Here is an 18,422-nt window from a genome sequence, read left to right as displayed (position 1 = left end):
ATGTAAGTCACTTATTGCTTTACTGAACTAGCATAAAATGATTATTAAATGTGTTCATGCATTAATTTAGATTAATATAGATTAATTTAACTAGGCCTACATTAAATAATATGAACTTAAAAAGCATATACAGAAGGATTTTTGCCGTCAAAAATGTAGAAAGCCTGGAATATTGAGTTGTAATAAATGAATGTGCCTGCACTCTGTGTGATTTGGTGATATAGACTACTTGATAATGTCAGATTGCACATAATTACAACAATATTACCATATTATTGCAGGCGATGCTGTATATCGCACACCCCTTACTCGACTTGAGTGGAAAAGTTAAATCATCCGCGGTCGTGCGCGGCGCGCTCTTGTTTTCATGTAAGCTGTTTTTAGGACTGACTTGCAAATGCCAGACCACGGATGCATCAAACCTTCTTTCCTGCAGTCTGTGTTCTTCTGACTATTTTGTAGTAAGTAACGAATATATTTACGGGAAATCTATCGGAATAAAAGTATACATTTTAATTAGGAAATATAGTGGAGTAAAAGTAAAAGTTGCCTGAAATATAAAAACTCAAGTAAACTACAGATACTCCCAAAAAATACTTAAGTACTGTAACGAAGTATTTTTACTTCGTTACATTACAACACTACGGAGCCCCGCAAATGACATGCAAGAAAAAATAAAGAAATTGTGCGCACGAAATTCGTTGCCTCAATTTACTAAAACGTGCACACGATTACTATTGCGTTCCCTCGATTTACTATTGCGTTCGCTCGATTTAGCAAATCGAGGGAACAAATTAGTAAATTGTGCGCACAATTTATAAATCAAGTGAACGCAATAGTAAATCGTGTGCAAGTTTTAATACATTGAGGGAACGAATTAGTAAATCGTGCACACGCCTTATATTTTTTCCTGCATGTCATGTGCAGGGCTCCGTACAACACTACTAGAATCACCACTTTATTCACCAAATGCAGATTGTGCTTTGAACAAAATGTCTTTTAAATCGTTTTAAGTGGAAATATTTGTGATAATGTTATACAATCATTTATATTACATTTTATATTTAATACAATAAGTTTACCCATTCATAACATCTAATGCACTTCCAAAATGACTTGCAGGTTGCCATCAAAATCCTTCCTAACAGGGACAGAGATCGTTTTATTGTAATTGTGAGTTCTGAAAACCTAATGTATATATGTTTTCTGCTGTTTGTTGCTGCCGTGTGTATTGCGTTTGAACTCCGTCACGTTATTTATCATCTATTTTTTATCTTAAAAATCAATTTTATACACTGTCATTTTCGTTTCTATAACGTGTGAATATATCCTCTATCGTATTCTACAACTAAAACAATCAGAGCGCCTTGTTATCACTAGTTTAATTTTAATTTCCCGAGTCCGCTATTAGCTTATAGCCTGTTAGCATCACCAGCGTGGTAGCTGCTAATCCCGCTTGCATTGCTAATACTTTATTCACACACATTACCATTGCTTTACTCACTGTTACTTGCTTTATTGGTGGATGTATGTCTACCTTTGAGTGCAGGTGAGGACACGTTCAAGCTGCATTCGGTGCAGCTCGAGCTGGAGGCCATGGAGAAGCAGATTCGCGACCTGGAGGAGAGGCAGGCCCAGCTGAGAGAGCGGAGAGCTGCGCTGGAAATCTCCTGGGCTGATGCTCACAAGTCCGGGGTAAGTATACAACGCGCTGCTAACAGTCTCACTACTTCTACTCTGTGTGTTTCTCTGCACAGGCCCAGTGCACCCAGGATGCGATCTTCCCAGATGTCCTTCACTCCGGCGCCAGGACACCATGGACCCTGGGTGCATCCACAGCGGAGGACGCGAGCCAGGCCCCGGGCGATGACTTCTCCCCCTATAGTCTTCGAGATCTCCACCCGGAACAGCTTCGCTCCCCTCCGCGAGACCTGATGCGACGCTGTGATCATCGGAGACTCCCATCGTCCGACACGTCCGTGCTACGTTAGCCGAAGGTAAAGTGCACACTCACTGTTTCACCACTGCCCACATATCGACGAGGACACGAAAGGTTCAGTAGACTTGTTGCGTTAAATGAATGGTTATTGTCTGTTCCCCGAATAGTGAGGTCAAAATAATAATTTAATGTAGAAAAAGGTAATGCAGAAAAAATCTTATCATGATTAAACCAGAAAAAATTACAATAAATGAACAATTTTTTTTTTAGTTTTTTTGTTTATTTCAAAGCAGTTATTGTAAATGAAATGATCACAGAAAATAGTTTTGATGTACTCTGCTTGACTGAAACCTGGCTAAAACCAAATGATTATTTTGTTCTAAATGAGTCTACTCCACCAAACTACTGTTATAAGCATGAGCCCCGTCAGACTGGTCGTGGCGGAGGTGTCGCAACAATATATAGTGATATTCTCAATGTTACCCAGAAAACAGGATAATGTATCTCTTGCTCTGGAAAGTCTTAAGGGGAAGTCGTGGCCTAATGGTTAGAGAGTCGGACTCCCAATCGAAAGGTTGTGAGTTCGAGTCCCGGGCCGGCAGGAATTGTGGGTGGGGGGAGTGCATGTACAGTTCTCTCTCCACCTTCAATACCACGACTTAGGTGCCCTTGAGCAAGGCATCGAACCCCCAACTGCTCCCCGGGCGCTGCAGCATAAATGGCTGCCCACTGCTCCGGGTGTGTGCTCACAGTGTGTGAGTGTGTGTGTGTTCACTGCTCTGTGTGTGTGCGCATTTCGGATGGGTTAAATGCAGAGCACAAATTCTGGGTATGGGTCACCATACTTGGCTGAATGTCACTTCACTCACTTCACTTCACTCACTCTGGCTACTGTGTATAGACCACCAGGGCCGTATACAGAATTCCTAAAAGAATTTGCAGATTTCCTCTCAGACCTGATAAAACGCTAATCGTCTGAGATTTTAATATTCACATTGATATTACAAATGATGCATTAGGACTTGCGTTTACTGACCTAATAAACTCAAGCAAAATGTCACCGGGCCCACTCATCGTTTTAATCATACACTAGATTTAATTATATCGCATGGAATCGATCTTACTGCTATAGATATCGTACCTCAATGTGATGATATTACAGACCATTTCCTTGTATCGTGCATGCTGCGTATAACTGATATTAACTATATGTCTCAGCGTTACCGTCTGGGCAGAACTATTGTTCCAGCCACCAAAGACAGATTCGCAAATAACCTGCCTGATCTATCTCAACTGCTATTTGTACCCAAAAATACACATGAATTAGACGAAATTACTGACAACATGGGCACTATATTCTCTAATACATTAGAAGCTGTTCCCCCCATCCAATTGAAATAGGTTAGAGAAAAACGTACTGTGCCATGGTATAACAGTAATACTCACTCTCTCAAGAAAGTAACTCGTAGTCTGGAACGCAAATGGAGAAAAACTAACTTGGAAGTTTTTAAAATTGCATGGAAAAACAGTATGTCCAGCTATAGACAGGCTCTAAAAACTGCTAGGGCAGAGCATATACACAAACTCATAGAAAATAACCAAAACAATCCTTTTTGATTTAGCACAGTGGCTAAATTAACAAATTACCAGACGCCACATGATTCAAATATTCCACCAACGTTAAATAGTAATGACTTTATGAATTTCTTCACTGATAAAATAGATAACATTAGAAATACAATAGCGAATGTAGATTCTACAGCGTCTAACACTTCAGTTTCATCCATCGCACCCAAAGATAAACTGCAGTGCTTTACAAATATAGGACAGGAAGAGCTAAATAAACTTATCACTGTATCTAAACCAACAACATGTTTATAAGATCCTGTACCCACTAAATTACTGAAAGAGTTGTTACCTGTAGCCGAAGAACCGCTTTTCAATATTATTAAAAAGGTCCCGTTTTTCGTGCTTTTTTGAAGCTTTGATTGTGTTTACAGTGTGCAATATAACATGTGTTTATGTTTCGCGTGTAAAAAACACAGTATTTTTCACACAATTCACCTATCTGTATACCGCTGTTTTCACATAAAAACGGGCTGATAACTTCCTTGTTCTATAAAGTCCCTCCTTCAGAAATACGTAAGGAGTTCTGATTGTGCCAGCGGTTCCTTGTTGTGATTCGACAGCAGCTGAGCGCTAGCGGCCCTCCTTGAAACGCGATTGGGTTAGTTTTGAGAAGCAAGTGGGTAGGATTTGTTTTGTGCATGTGCACTTTAGATGTACTTATAATCACAGGAGTGTTTTTACTGACGAGATGCGCATGAAAATCGCATTCGATTTTTTTGCACAGCCCTAACATCTAGTTAACAAAGCTAAACAGCGTTGCCCTTTGTGTAATAAGTTACAGAAACTGTTAAACGCACCAACTTAAATAATAAAACACACTTACCGGTTGTGGTCTATAAACAACGCCTTCTCCAGACAAAGAGGGAACTGCTCCATCTTTCAAGCTGACGTTTTTTATCCCCGTTGTCAAACATAGTGCATAGCAACAGTGAAAATGTATCTTGACTCCCTCTAGTGGTTATTTTGGGAAAAACAGGTGGGGGGCGTTTTCCCCCAATCTACCCTACTCGCGATGTGTGAGAGCTCCGAAAAAAAGGGAGCGTTCTTTAGATCGCTCTCTGTAGTTAAATCACAATTTAAATAACAGATTTGTTTCATGCTACTAAGAGAAACAACGTGAAGTTGATCGTTTAGTCACTGGCTTGATTCACTGATGCATAAACAGTATTAAACGATTTAGAAAAGAAAGTCTGTGTGAACTTTAATGATTAACTACACATCAGAAATCACTGATCACAGATCAGGCATTAATGTACACTGTTACGCACTGTTTGTGCCGGTGCTGTCAAATCCATATCATAAAAGTCTGTTTGTAACGCCTGTGCTGACATTGCGACTGAATTATATGTAAATATTTGGGCGGGCAAAGCAGAGAAAGGGGAGGTAACATTTCTCTTTACAACGTCACAAAGAGGAGATTCCAGATCAGCCCGTTTGAGCTTCCGTTTTCTCAAAGGCAGAGCAAAATCTCGATTTACACCGATTAAAATTTTTAGAAACTTGGGGACCACATACATGCTAGGGGAAGTCATATTAATGTTAAAAAACCTCAGAAAGTGAAATTTTCATGTCATAGTACCTTTAAGTTCCAAAACAGTTACAAATTATTATTACTTACCTATAAGGCCCTTAATGGTTTAGCTCCTGCGTACCTAACTAGACTAGCTACACTCCATCACACTCCCTAAGGTCACAAAACGCTAGACTTTTGGTTGTTCCTATAGGATAGCAAAGTCCACTAAAGGAGGTAGAGCTTTCTCACATTTGGCTCCCAAACTCTGGAATAGCCTTCCTGATAATGTTCGGGGTTCAGACACACTCTCCCTGTTTAAATCTAGATGAAAAACACATCTCTTTCGCCAAGCATTCAAATAATCCATCTCATAATTTGTGACTGCAGTTGTATCTGATCAAATGCACATTATTTTTCTTTAGCTTGGGTTTAACTAATTAATTTTACTTTGTTGGAACAGCAGCTATACGCTAATGATGTCTCTATTTGTTTCTCTGATTTGCCAAGGGATTTACATCCCGTGGTAACTAGGATTTGCACAAGCTCCAGTCTGGATCCAGAACACCCGAGAAGAGATGATGCTGACCCTCAGAGGACCCCAGATGATGCTAACCCAGAGACAACTTACAGAACTAACAAATATTGCTACAAGTGTGATTGCATCATATAATAATTGCTGTTAATAGTGTTTATCATCTGGTTGACTACGTCTTGTATTAATATTTCTGCCATATGCACATAAACTGACAGTCACCACTGATAAGCGACTACTAAATATTGTAGAAACTTAATTTTCTTTAAAGTTGCTTTGCAATGATTTGTATTGTAAAAAGCGCTATACAAATAAACTTAAATTGAATTGAATTGAATTTTTGTCTTTAAATCCATGTGCAGTATATTTTATTTCCTGATGTCTGTTTACTGACCAACATTCATTTCAGTCTCTTAGAGATCTTGAAAAGAATGACCATTAAAAAATTACAGAACAGTTCAAAATCAGTGTCTTTTTACTATAAAATGACAGTTTGCAAAGGACATTTGTGTTGTAAGAATATACAGGGAGACTTCAAGGTAATTCATAGGTTTTCTGATTAAAATCAAATGGTTTGCTATTGATTCAACTGAATATGTGGGTATAGTCAGGGCTGTAGCTGGGGTATAATCAAAGGTAAAATAGCACTGCAGTCTTCACTGTAAAAATTAAATATACAGTCAGTATATTTGTTTTCAGAAATATCACGATTCCCAATTTTAACACAATTCTTTGTCATGTTGGTTTTACTATTTTTCAAGTTGACTGAGCATTACAGCCAAACTAGTTTCCCTATTATAAAGACAAAGCATTTCAAAGTAACAAAATTTTATCTTTGCTGTTAAACAAATAAGAACAAAGATACACATAATAAATACACATAATATACAAATAAAACAGTGTTTTATTTTTATGTAGAATAGGTGTATTTAGCAGGAGCATTCAGGAAATTGAATAAACAAATATAAGAATAAAACACTACATAGTTTGATTTCTATTATAAGAAACTGTATTCAAGTTTTTCATTCTAGAGTAAGTGAGTGATTTCTCTCTCTGCGTTTTTGTTGTTTTATTTACATTTAAAGCAATATTTCACCCCCCCAAAAAAATAATTCTGTCACCTGTGTCAATTCTGTCATGGTATTTTATATTTATACCATAATTTACTCACTCAAAGTTGTTTTAAACCTGAATGAATTTCGTTCTTCAGCTGAACATAAAAGTTATTTTAAAGAACGTGGACAACCAAACAGTTGCTAGTCCCCAGTGACTTGGTATTTTTCCTATTATCAAGTCAATGTAGACCAGCTATTGTTTGGTTACCCACATTCTTCAAACTATCTTCTTTTGTGTTTAGCAGAATAAAGAAATTAATAGCTACATGTTTGGGACAACATGTGAGTAAATAATGACAGATTATTTTTTTTAGGTGAAGTATCCCTTTAATGACAGTTGGCGGTATGTTCTGTACTGTCCCTTTAAGACCTGCATGCATCTAATATAGACATGCATCCATTTTTCTCTCAACGGTTCTTTCATTTTAGACATAACCAACTGAGTCTATGTAAACCTTGTGTGTTTTTATAGTATTAGCTCAAAAGATAACTTAGTCCAGTAATCAGGCGCTGTTTGACAGACTTTTTAGTGCAGTGCAGCGCACTTTGGCTAATGCTAGGGGCCATTTACATATCGTGTCTTTTGCGCGCTCAAGTTCGTCATTTCAAATGGAAGTTAAGCACTCGTTTTTTTCAAGGCGCCTCCGCACCGCACTGAGTTAAAAACATCTCAACTTTTCAGAATGACACAAGCGCACCGCAGGTCATGTGACAAGAACCAACTCAATCAGCTTCCTTCGAGGTGAAATTCCCCTAGTTTTTGAAGAATGGGCTGCACCCAAACACTGCGGCGTTTTTTACATTTCTTAGTAAATTAATCTTGTAGCAGAGTTACAGCAAGTGTTTTTCGGTGGTGGAAATTCATTGCTGAAATGTCCTTGTTGTAACGGAGATCGCAGCTGATGGTTGATTAGCAACGACAGATGAGTCAGGAGCGCCACTGCCCGAGCGCGCTTAGCGCGCCCAGTGTACACGTGACGTCACAGAGGGTCATTGACGTCACAGTGAAGCGTTCTACAGGTGGAGTTCAGCGTCGAGCCGCACAACTAATCTGATCTAGTGTGGGTCAGTTCAGCGAGAATCCGAGCAGAAGCAAAGATCATCCCGTAAGAAAACACTCGAGTCGATTGCTGATTTTCCAGCGTTTCTCCAGCTCGGGAGTCAGTGGAGCTCAGCTCTAGTGTTCAGTGTTAGTAGATGAGACACTGACAGCTGGAGGAAACACCGATCCTTCAGGAGCAAACCCAGAGGCTTCTCCTGCAGCAGAAGCAGCTATGGAGAACAACCCAACAGGTCAACAACAGACTTCAGATTGTCAAATGTCATTTGACTTATTTTTCACAGGTTTCACACACCAGGAAAATAACTATAAAAAAAAAATCCTTGATTCAAATAATCAATTTGTTAATTGTTTGTTAACAATGTAATTAATATTTTTTTAATTCCATTTTGTGAAATAATATAGTATAATATATAATATAGTACTAATATAGTTTGTTGTTGCATTTCATGGTAAATGTAAATTTTAATTTAGTTTAAATAAAGTCAGCTTAGTAACCATAAATATTTATTTTATTTACAGAAAAAGCATCAAAACACAAGAATAGATTTTGTGCATTCTTCAAAAAGACATGGCATGCTGTGAAAAGCGGAGACAAGTGTCGACGTCGAGGCAACAGTGTGGTCCTTCATCAGTCTGTGTCCGACACAGATTCAGCTGATCCTCAGTGTGGTCCGTCCGGCCTCGAACCAGCGGCACATTGGCATCTAGCTGATCCACAGCCAGGCCCGTCCGGCCTTGAGCCAACAGCCCTACAGGAGCAAACTGATCCTCCACCGCGTCCATCCAGCGTCACACCGGTGAACTGTGATGAAGAACCAGCTGATCCTGAGCCAGCTGAAGGTAGGTCTACTGTTATTTTAATTCTGTCCTGTTTCTCACACTTGTGTCTAGTGACCCTGTAAAGTATGTTTCTTTAACTATTATTTGCAATAAGTAGGAAAGTTTATTTTTTGTGAACTCTTTCATTTCTGTTATTTATTTATTTATTTTTTAGAAAATCAAACAAACACAAAGAAGAAACACATCTGTGCATTCTTCAAAAGAGCGTGGCGGGCTGTAAAACGTGCAGCAACACAACAGAAAAAGCACAACAAGGTGGCTCCACTTTGTCCACAGCTTGACACAGATTCAGCTGATATTCAGCCCGATCCAAATGTCCCAGAGTCGACGGCTCTACAGGATCTCACTGATCTTCAGCTGGATCCAAACGTCCCTGAATCGACGGCTCTACAGGATCTCACTGATCTTCAGCCAGATCCAAACATCCCTGAGTCGATGGCTCTACAGGATCTCACTGATCTTCAGCCGAATTCAAACGTCCCTGAGTCGACGGCTCTACAGGATCTCACTGATCTTCAGTCGGATCCAAACGTCCCTGAATCGACGGCTCTACAGGATCTCACTGATCTTCAGTCGGATCCAAATGTCCCTGAATCGACGGCTCTACAGGATCTCACTGATCTTCAGTCGGATCCAAACGTCCCTGAGTCGACGGCTCTACAGGATCTCACTGATCTTCAGCTGGATCCAAACGTCCCTGAATCGACGGCTCTACAGGAACCAGCTGATCCTCCAGAAGATCCTCAGTCTGGTTCATCTGACCCTGATCAAGATCCAGATGCTTCAGAGATGACAGCTGTCGTAGGAGCATCTGGTCTTGTGCCAGTGGGTCTGCAGGATCCAGCTGATCCTCTTCCAGGCCCATCTGCTCTTGATCCAGTAACCCCAAAATTTCCAGGTGCATCCAAGCATAGACGAATCGCAGATCAAACCCATTTCAGAGCAGCCTGTTTTACCGATCCAACTCCTGGTGAGACTATGTCCACTTGTTAACCTTTTCTTGTTCCTTCACTGATTGTTTCCCATCTGTGTCTAGTTAACCTATAGTCTGTGTGTTTATACACGTATGACTGATTCCTCACACGTTATTCCAAACGTAAAGGATAAATCTAGTGCTCTTGACCAAGTAGTATTATTTTCATTATTGCCTAAAAGTAATTGAAAGAGTCCTGCTGTTAAACGTAGACTTACGGTGCATCCGAAATCACATACTGTCTGAGTAGGTACCTCATTTGAATTTGAACTTACTTTGTATTCAATTTCGGACGCAGCGTTAGTCTCAAACATTGAGCATATTTAGTGTGCATGTATCTGATGTGAACTGGATGTGTTTGTTTATTCAACCACTGCTCTTGGACTTTATGTAAAACTGTGAATCTCATATATTAACAAGCTTTCTTTGTACATTTTTGCAGTTCCCTTTGATGAGATTTATGAAGTGGGAGAAGAGATTGGAGAAGGAGGCTTCGGCACTGTGCATGAGGGGATTTCGAAATTTCTACGTGAGCAGGTAGAATCACCACTTTATTCATCAATGTATTTAGACCATATTGATAAGTGCTTAGAATATAATGCAATTTAAATGGAAATATTTGTGATAATGACAATGTTACTCTGGACCACTAAACATTAAGTCACACAAGCATATTTGTAGCGATAGCCAACCTAATTTTGATCCATTCTATGAAAATATTTTGTGAATTTATCACCGTAAATATATCAAAACTTAGTAATATGCATTGCTAAGAACTTCATTTGGACAACTTTAAAGGCAGTTTTCTCCATATTTAGATTTTTTGCAACCTCAGATTCCAGATTTTAAATAGTTGTATCTCAGCCAAATATTGTCCTCCTTTACAAACCATACATCAACATGAAGCTTATTTATTCAGCTTTCAGATGATTTATAAATGTCAATAAAAATTAATATACTATTTTGACTGGTTTTGTGGTTCAGGGTCACACATGTATATAATTAATGTTAATTTACAGATTCAATATGTTCAGTTTACCCATCAGTAGGGATGGGACGGTATGAAAATTTAATATCACGATTATAGTGACTAAAATTATCACGATTATCAATATTATCACGGTTTTGTTGAAACGAGATGAAAGTGTTCAAAAATAGTTGATGCTCACACTGAAAACATTTCAGCAAGTTTTATATTTAATAATCAACAAACAACTAATAAAACAAGCAACTCTATGCACTTAATTTAAAGAAAGATTAAATTCTGTGGCATTTCCTTCCTTACAATGAAAAGTGTAGAAGCATAGAAAAGCATAGAAAAGTCACTGACTTTCGCCATTCCTTCTCGAAAAAAAACAAAAAAAAACATTGTGCGCTGCACTTGCGTCAGACTGTTGCTGGCTGGACATGATTTAATAGTGAGTTATTAAAACCGCGATAATCAAACACGGTTTTAATGATAATTCATTTTTAAACGATATTACTAACCTTCAGCACATTTTATCACGGTTATCAATAAAACCGGTTATCGTCCCATCCCTACCCATCAGTAACATCTATTGCACTTATAAATGTATTTATTAATTTGTTTGATTTTTCATTTATTCAATATATGTATTTTTTGCAGGTTGCCATCAAATTCATCCCCAAGTGTGAAACAGACCGGTATATTGAAATAGTAAGTTATCATAACAATGTACACATTTAAATACAAACTACATAAATTTAATAATTTAATAGAAATTAAAACGCAGATACAATTGAAATGTGATATTGAACTCTTAATTACTAAACTCTCTTTTCTGAAGCCTGGCTGTTCAAAGCCGCTGTTTGCAGAAGTGGCTCTAAACTTGCTGCTGAAACGGCCTCCGTTAAGCCCCTACATTGTGCACATGCTGGAATGGTTTGAAGAGGACGATCAGTTCATCCTGATCCTGGAATATCCACAACCCTGCAAGGACTTGCTCAAATTCATGGTTAACAATATGCAGCGAGTGAACGAATCACAGACTCGTAGGCTGATGTACCAAGCGGTGCTCGGGGCCAAGCACTGTCTTGACCGAGGCGTCTTCCACCGTGACATTAAGTTGAATAACTTTCTGATCAACACAAAGACTAACCAAGTCAAACTGATAGACTTTGGCTGCGGTGACCTCGTGAAAACATCAGGGTACTTGGGTGATTTTACAGGTGAATTTGACGTTTTGTGTTACTGTTGCAGTAAGGCCTAAGAGAAGCCAAACTTTTGTGTAGTGATTTAATAATAACAAGGAACTGATGTGTGAAAATGGACATTTGGTCGAGCTAATGATGACTTTTGTAGGCAAAATGTTTGCTCAACCTGAATGAATCTTTTGTGTTTATGAACAGGAGTCTGCCCACCTGAATACTACAAGGACTTAAAATACGAAGCAGGGCCAACAACCGTCTGGTCTCTGGGCATAATGATGTACACAATGGTGTGCAGATGTCAGCCCTTTAAAAGTCTAGAAGACATGATGCATGGCAGTTTGAGTTTTAACATCAGCATTTCCACAGGTGTGAGAGAACAATGTGACAGTAACATTGTTAAACCCACAAACTATTATACATGCTACATATTTCAGAAGCTATCTTCACACTTGACAACATTAGCAAGTTACATAGACATAAGAGAACATGACTAACCAATGAAAAACTTGAACAGAATTGCAGGATTTGATAAGCCGCTGCCTGGCTTATCACCCAACCGAGAGAGCAACTATTGAGGAGATCCTACAGCATGAATGGTTTCATCAGGGACAGATGTTAGGAGTAGCACAGGATCAGATAGTAACAGGTAGGATCAGATAACTTAGGAGGGAAGGCAGATGATGACAGAAATCCCTCTTCTGAAAATTGCTGTCACAAGTTTCAACTTTACATTTATTCATCTTTACATGTATTCATTCAGCAGATGCCCCAAATTGGCCCCGGTGAGGAAAAACTGCACAAACCATTCAGTAAAGTCTACAGAGCAGCAAGCTTGGTGGGCAATATTGGAAACTAAAAGCCCTGATATACTTCAAACGAAGTTCGTTTTCGTTCTTCATTTCGGAGCAAAAAGAAGTTCGAAAAGGCTATAGGGGATACAACGATGAAGTGTAGGTAATCTTGGTGTGAGACAGGCACCAATGGTCAGAATATTATAGCCAAAAGAATAATGATTAGCAGCAGTTCATAGTCAAGTATCATGTTTGCAATAAAAAATAACCATAATCACTCCTTTATGGGAAGTGTGAATGTCTCATACTCTGTAAACTTTAGCATGATGTGGGAAAAACATATTGGAGTCAGTTTATTACTTTATTTTATTAGTGTTCATTTAACTGCATAAATTGATATACCTTTTTTATTTTATGTGGTGTCATGATTTACTTTTGATAAAACAAAGGTTTATTATTGTATATTCGTTTGGCATTTCATCTACTGTATACCCTTTAAATTCACTTATTGAAAGAACAACAGCAGCAGTATGGTGTAATATTTATATCTTTACTCTTTTCTTTCATTCTTTTCATGGCTTTGGAAAACTTATCTTGGATGTTTCTCTGCGTCGCGTTTTGCATAACCCCGGGTCGTCAGCACGAAGCTTCATTGCTATTGCTTTCTAGGAATTAAATACTTTCTCTGAATCTTTAAAGTACAGGTACAGATATATTTGTTTAGCTCAGCTATTCTACACTCCAGTGTATTGAGAAGAGGTTGCTCTACTGTAGGAGCTCCGCAAAATGAGGAACGAATTGAGAAAAAGAAATTGCAGGTCAAAAAAGGGTTTCAGAACACACCCACAGACTGTAAACGCCATGGACCCATCGAATCTCAAATGTATTTGAAAAGGTACTTAGCAAATATAACGGATAAAAAGGTAGAGAATAATTAGTCAATTTAGTGCACAAAACAGGAAAACTGAAGTCAGCTTATGCTGCTAGATCACAAAGACAGTCCCCATCAGACCCGACCCGCACCAGAAATCAAATCAGTTAAGCCAATCACATTAGACACACTTTTTTCGAATTTTATTGCCAGGTCATACAGAAGTTATTTATGGAAAACTCTTTTTAAAAGATATTAGTTTTTTATACATTTTATATTAATTTTGATCAATGTTTTATCAATCAATTGCCCGTATTTAATTAATAGGAAGCAAATATATAGCAGACAATGTAATAACCTTAGTGTAATTGACAGAATGACTAAAAAATATTTTGCTACCTAAAAGTTAAATATTTTTTGTGTCACGCATGCATGCATGTCTATTTCCCTCATATTAAATATAAACGCATGTGGACTGATATTTTTCCAATGTCTGGACTCCTTTATTAATGGAGTAGCCCATTTAAACAGACGTTTAAATATATTGGTATTAAATGCATTTTCTGAGAATTTATATTTCACGTTTTTACTGCAAATGTCGAAATACGTGCTCTTTGGTCCATCAGTGCTTGAGTCACTGATCACATTAGAATAAAATATCTCATAATAAAATACACAAATAGACTGATTTATGAATGTATACGCATAGTTCTCATCAGTCGGAAATACAGATAAACGCTTTCATTTGTTGTATTTTGGATCCTGAAAGAAAACAGAACAACAAAAGAGCGAATCATACCACCGTCTGAGGTTGTGCTTCAAGTCGAACGGTTCAGCCGAGCATCGAGAGAGGCGGATCTGCGCCACAGCGCACATGTGAATGAGTATGACGGCAAATCAATGCCAATAATAACCGAGCATACAACTGATGCTTGCACGCGCGGTAAATCACTTCCGCGAGAGGAAAACTAAATCGGACGCCAGAAAACGGAAGCCCGCGAGCTCATTTCAAACTCCCGCGCGCGCGTGACATGTCCTCTGCGCGCAATTCAAGCCCTCGCGCGCGCACGGTCATTCCCCGCCCACATCCTCGCGCTCGATCTTCTCACCTCGATCTATCCGGTGAATTTGACACAGCTGATAAAAAACACAATTAGTTTTTCTAATGTCCAAATCAAACTTCCAAACTTAATGATAGGAGAATTAAACATTACGGACAAAAAATGTGACAACAAATATTTAAATAAAGCTTTCAAAGGATATATATATCATGATTATGATAGGAAGACAAAACTTAAAATATTAGATAATCCAACGATTGCAAAAAAAACATTGGAAATTTATAAAATGGCCAATTGCACCCAAAGTAAAAGAAATGCAATTTAAAATTCTTAATAACTACTATCCATCTGCGGAGACACTGAGGGGTAGATTTGGTTTTGAAGTTGACCCTTGCGACTTTTGTCATGAAAACCCAGAACGAACTGAGCATTTATTCTTCCTTTGCTCAGTTAGTAGGAAGTTTTGGCAGGATGTCCAAAGATGGTTAAAAAATAAAATTAGCGAACTTGAACAATTTACAATAGAATATATTCTTATTTATAATTCTAAACTGACGAGGGATCTTTCACTTTTGATTAACCATATCATAATTATGGCTAAATACCACATTCACATAAGTAAATGGAAAAAAACAATTACCAAATGTAAACTGTTTTAAAAATGAATTTCGTATGTTATTATCCTCCTTGAACCTTGTAAAAAATTCTAAAACTGTAGAAGCTATTTGCTATGCTGCTGAAATGTTTTTGATCCTGACACATATTTTATTTCGTGAACAATGCCTTATTTTATTTATTTATTTTTAATTTTTTTTCATTGTCAAATCTGTATTTTGTTGATGCCTTGCCCGGTTTTCTTATGCTGTTGTCTCCACGAGAGTTTGTAATAAACACTATTTAAAAAAAAAAAAAAAAAAAAAAAAAAAAAAAAAAAAGATCTTCTCACCTCTGCTCACGCGAACAATTTTATTTTTGTCAGTCGTGGGGCGGGGCTTGCTGTTTTAGTTGTTATCTCAAATGTCATTGGTTATTCCCCTTTTCCTGAAGTCAGTATTGGATGCCTGTTAGAAGATTATTAATATTTGTAATAATAATAATATTAATAATTAATAATAATATTAATATTATAATATATATATATATATATATATATATATATATATATAATAACAATAATATTAATATTGACTTGACACATGACTTCATCAGTGGACCAGATACATGTGAGTTATCATTTCATTGTTTTATTTATTTTTGTCTTTATTTAATGTCATTTAATGCATTGTTCATAGAGTAGATCTTTTCTAGATACTTGATTAACTGGAAGTCTTCTGATTGCAGTCTTGTGATAAGAGACACACATACTGTATTATCCCTTTTTACAGACTGTAATGATGCACACAAGTAAAGTAAAGAAAAAAGCATTTGAATTTTTTTATTTTATTTTTTTTTCAGAAATGTATTGCTTTTTTTTTTTTTAAATCAGGGTCAAGGGAGACCAAGGACTGGAGGATCGTCAGGTTCATGTTTTCTTCAAGAGGCACGGACCTACATAGTTTCATATCTGGTAAAAGTGTCCATAATCAAAGGTAAAGTACAGTTGTCTGAAATTTCATTTAGTCCTAAATTTAGTAACTTTAGTTATCTGTAGGTAGCTTTAAATGTCACTTTTATGTAACAAAATATCTTACAATTATTAATAAATAACTGATCTGTTTTTAAACCTGTTTCTAATATTGACTGCATTTGGTGTGATGTCAGAATCAAGGACTCAGACATGCTGACTTATTGAGGACCTGTTTAGTGTATGGCAAACTTTTCTCTCAAGCATCCAGGCAGACTTGGACACATTTGCAGAAGCCTGGACTCTTCATGCACTCTCCTCAGAAGGCAGTCGAAGCTCAGAGCAGTGTGTGGCACATTGGACTGATACACACAAAATGTACTAATCTGAGAGATATGAGGTATTGAGACCCTGCTTTCATTACCGTACTCTGTCTTCACACTGCTGTTCATGCATACATGTATGTCCAAGTGAATTTTTAACTATGTATTTAACTGCTAAATCATTAAGATATTGAAGAGCTAAATTTAGATGTTGATATAGCAGCTTCTCATGATGCCTGTGAAGATGTATATTTACATTTAGTCATTTAGCAGACACTTATCCAAAGTGGCAATGGAAGAAATTAAAATCAACAAAAGAGCAATAATACATAAGTGCTATAACAAGTCACAGTTAGGTTGACGCAGTGCACATAGCAAGTTAAATATATATATATAATAAAAAGAAAACAAGAACAAGCTAGTGTTAGAGGCCTTTTTTGCATTTTGTTAATTCTATAATAAATATAAAAAAATAGAATACAAGATTAGAGAAGCTAGTAGCTAGAAGCTAGATTTCAGAGCAGTTGTTCAAGAATGTTAATTCTCTATGAGTTTGGATGGGTTGAGGACACTCAAACACCTGCTGAATTCAACTGGTGCTAATTTTCCTGTCAAAGAACTGCATTTGCTTTGTCAGGTTTTTTTCTACAAATATGGGGTAAAAAATTTAAATAAAATTTAATCAGAGCTATGACCCAGTCTAGATATGGCTCTTTGATGTCTTGAAGATTAAGCAGTTAAATACATAATTAAAAATCCACTTAGATAAACACATAAACAGCAGTGTGCTGAAAGGGTAACTAAAACAGGGTCACCATACCTCATATCTATTTACCTTTGATTATGGACACTTTTACCAGATATGACACTATGTTGTGCCTCTTGAAGAAAACATGAACCTGGCGATCTGTACATCCTCCAGTCCTTGGTCTCCCTTGGCCCTGATTTCAAAGAAAATTCAAATTCATTTTTTTCTTTATTGTACTTGCCTTGACAGTATGCCAATTTTCTGGACTGCTTCTGACAATAATTGGTATGATGTCGAGGCCGGGTTGTTATTTGCTGCATTCATGTACACGACCTGCAATTACTAAGGGAAAAAAAATAATGCAACAAAAAGAACATAAGTAAATACATTGGGATTGAATGTATTACAAGTTTCTTTTCAATAAACAGGAATCGATTTTCATAAACATCATAGTGGACTGATCTTGATAGTAGATGACTAGTAACACTGTAAATCAAATGCAAACATTTGAACACAGACTAAACTAACCTTCAAATAAACTTCACTGTCATTCCTTCAGCTTTATGTGTGTGTGTGTGTGCATCATTACAGTTTGTAAAAAGAGTTAATATGTGTATCTCTTATCACAAGACTGCAATCAGAAGACTTCCAGTTAATCAAGTATCTAGAAAAGATCTACTCTATGAACAATGCATTAAATGACATTAAATAAAGACAAAAATAAATAAAACAATGAAATGATAACTCACATGTATCTGGTCCACTGATGAAGTCGTGTCAAGTCAAGTGAATTATTAATCATCTTCTAACAGGCATCCAATACTGACTTCAGGAAAAGGGGAATAACCAATGACATTTGAGATAAAAACTAAAACAGCAAGCCCCGCCCCACGACTGACAAAAATAAATTTGTTCGCGCGAGGATGTGGGGAATGACCATGCGCGCGCAAGGGCTTGTATTGCGCGCGAGGGCTTGAATTGCGCGCAGAGGACATGTCACGCACGCGCGGGAGTTTGAAATTAGCTCGCAGGGTCCCGTTTCCTCGCGTCCGATTTAGTTTTCCTCTCGCGGAAGTGATTTACCGCGCGCGCAAGCATCAGTTGTATGCTCGGTTATTATTGGCATTGATTTGCCGTCAAATGTGTTAGCTATGGAATGAAATATCTGATATTCCGATTGTCAAATACATGCAAGTGGAAGTATATTGTTGTTTAAACACCTTTGCGCTGAATGCGTGATATAATTTTATGACACAAATTTTGGAATAGACTTAGGCCTAAATCAAAC

The 18,422-nt window shown here is 37.5% G+C and overlaps 1 protein-coding gene and 1 long non-coding RNA gene across 2 annotated transcripts; both read left to right on the top strand.

The window, feature by feature from the left end:
* The first annotated feature begins 7,690 nt into the window (after positions 1 to 7,690).
* On the top strand, positions 7,691 to 8,631 carry LOC132117669 (uncharacterized). Its single transcript, XR_009425816.1, has 2 exons — positions 7,691 to 8,021; positions 8,311 to 8,631. It is a non-coding gene; the product is annotated as an uncharacterized LOC132117669 (long non-coding RNA).
* Positions 8,632 to 8,917: 286 nt separating this feature from the next.
* On the top strand, positions 8,918 to 12,944 carry LOC132117668 (serine/threonine-protein kinase pim-2-like). Its single transcript, XM_059526986.1, has 7 exons — positions 8,918 to 9,601; positions 10,047 to 10,141; positions 11,232 to 11,282; positions 11,413 to 11,794; positions 11,975 to 12,142; positions 12,291 to 12,422; positions 12,540 to 12,944. The coding sequence occupies exons 1-7, from the start codon at positions 9,067 to 9,069 to the stop codon at positions 12,560 to 12,562; spliced, it is 1,386 nt and encodes a 461-aa protein (XP_059382969.1). The 5' UTR covers positions 8,918 to 9,066; the 3' UTR covers positions 12,563 to 12,944.
* The last annotated feature ends 5,478 nt before the right edge of the window (positions 12,945 to 18,422 follow it).

Source organism: Carassius carassius, chromosome 37, assembly GCF_963082965.1.
Source record: "Carassius carassius chromosome 37, fCarCar2.1, whole genome shotgun sequence".
In the NCBI taxonomy this organism is placed as follows: Eukaryota; Metazoa; Chordata; class Actinopteri; order Cypriniformes; family Cyprinidae; genus Carassius; species Carassius carassius.
Note: the sequence above shows the minus strand (reverse complement) of the source record. Positions and strands in the feature narration are given on the sequence as shown.

Coding starts and splice junctions, on each gene's coding strand:
- LOC132117668 (XM_059526986.1), top strand. CDS start 9,067: ATGGCTCTACAGGATCTCACTGATCTTCAGCCGAATTCAAACGTCCCT. Junction 10,142..11,231: donor CGAAATTTCTACGTGAGCAG/GTAGAATCACCA, acceptor TATTTTTTGCAG/GTTGCCATCAAATTCATCCC. Junction 11,283..11,412: donor CAGACCGGTATATTGAAATA/GTAAGTTATCAT, acceptor TCTTTTCTGAAG/CCTGGCTGTTCAAAGCCGCT.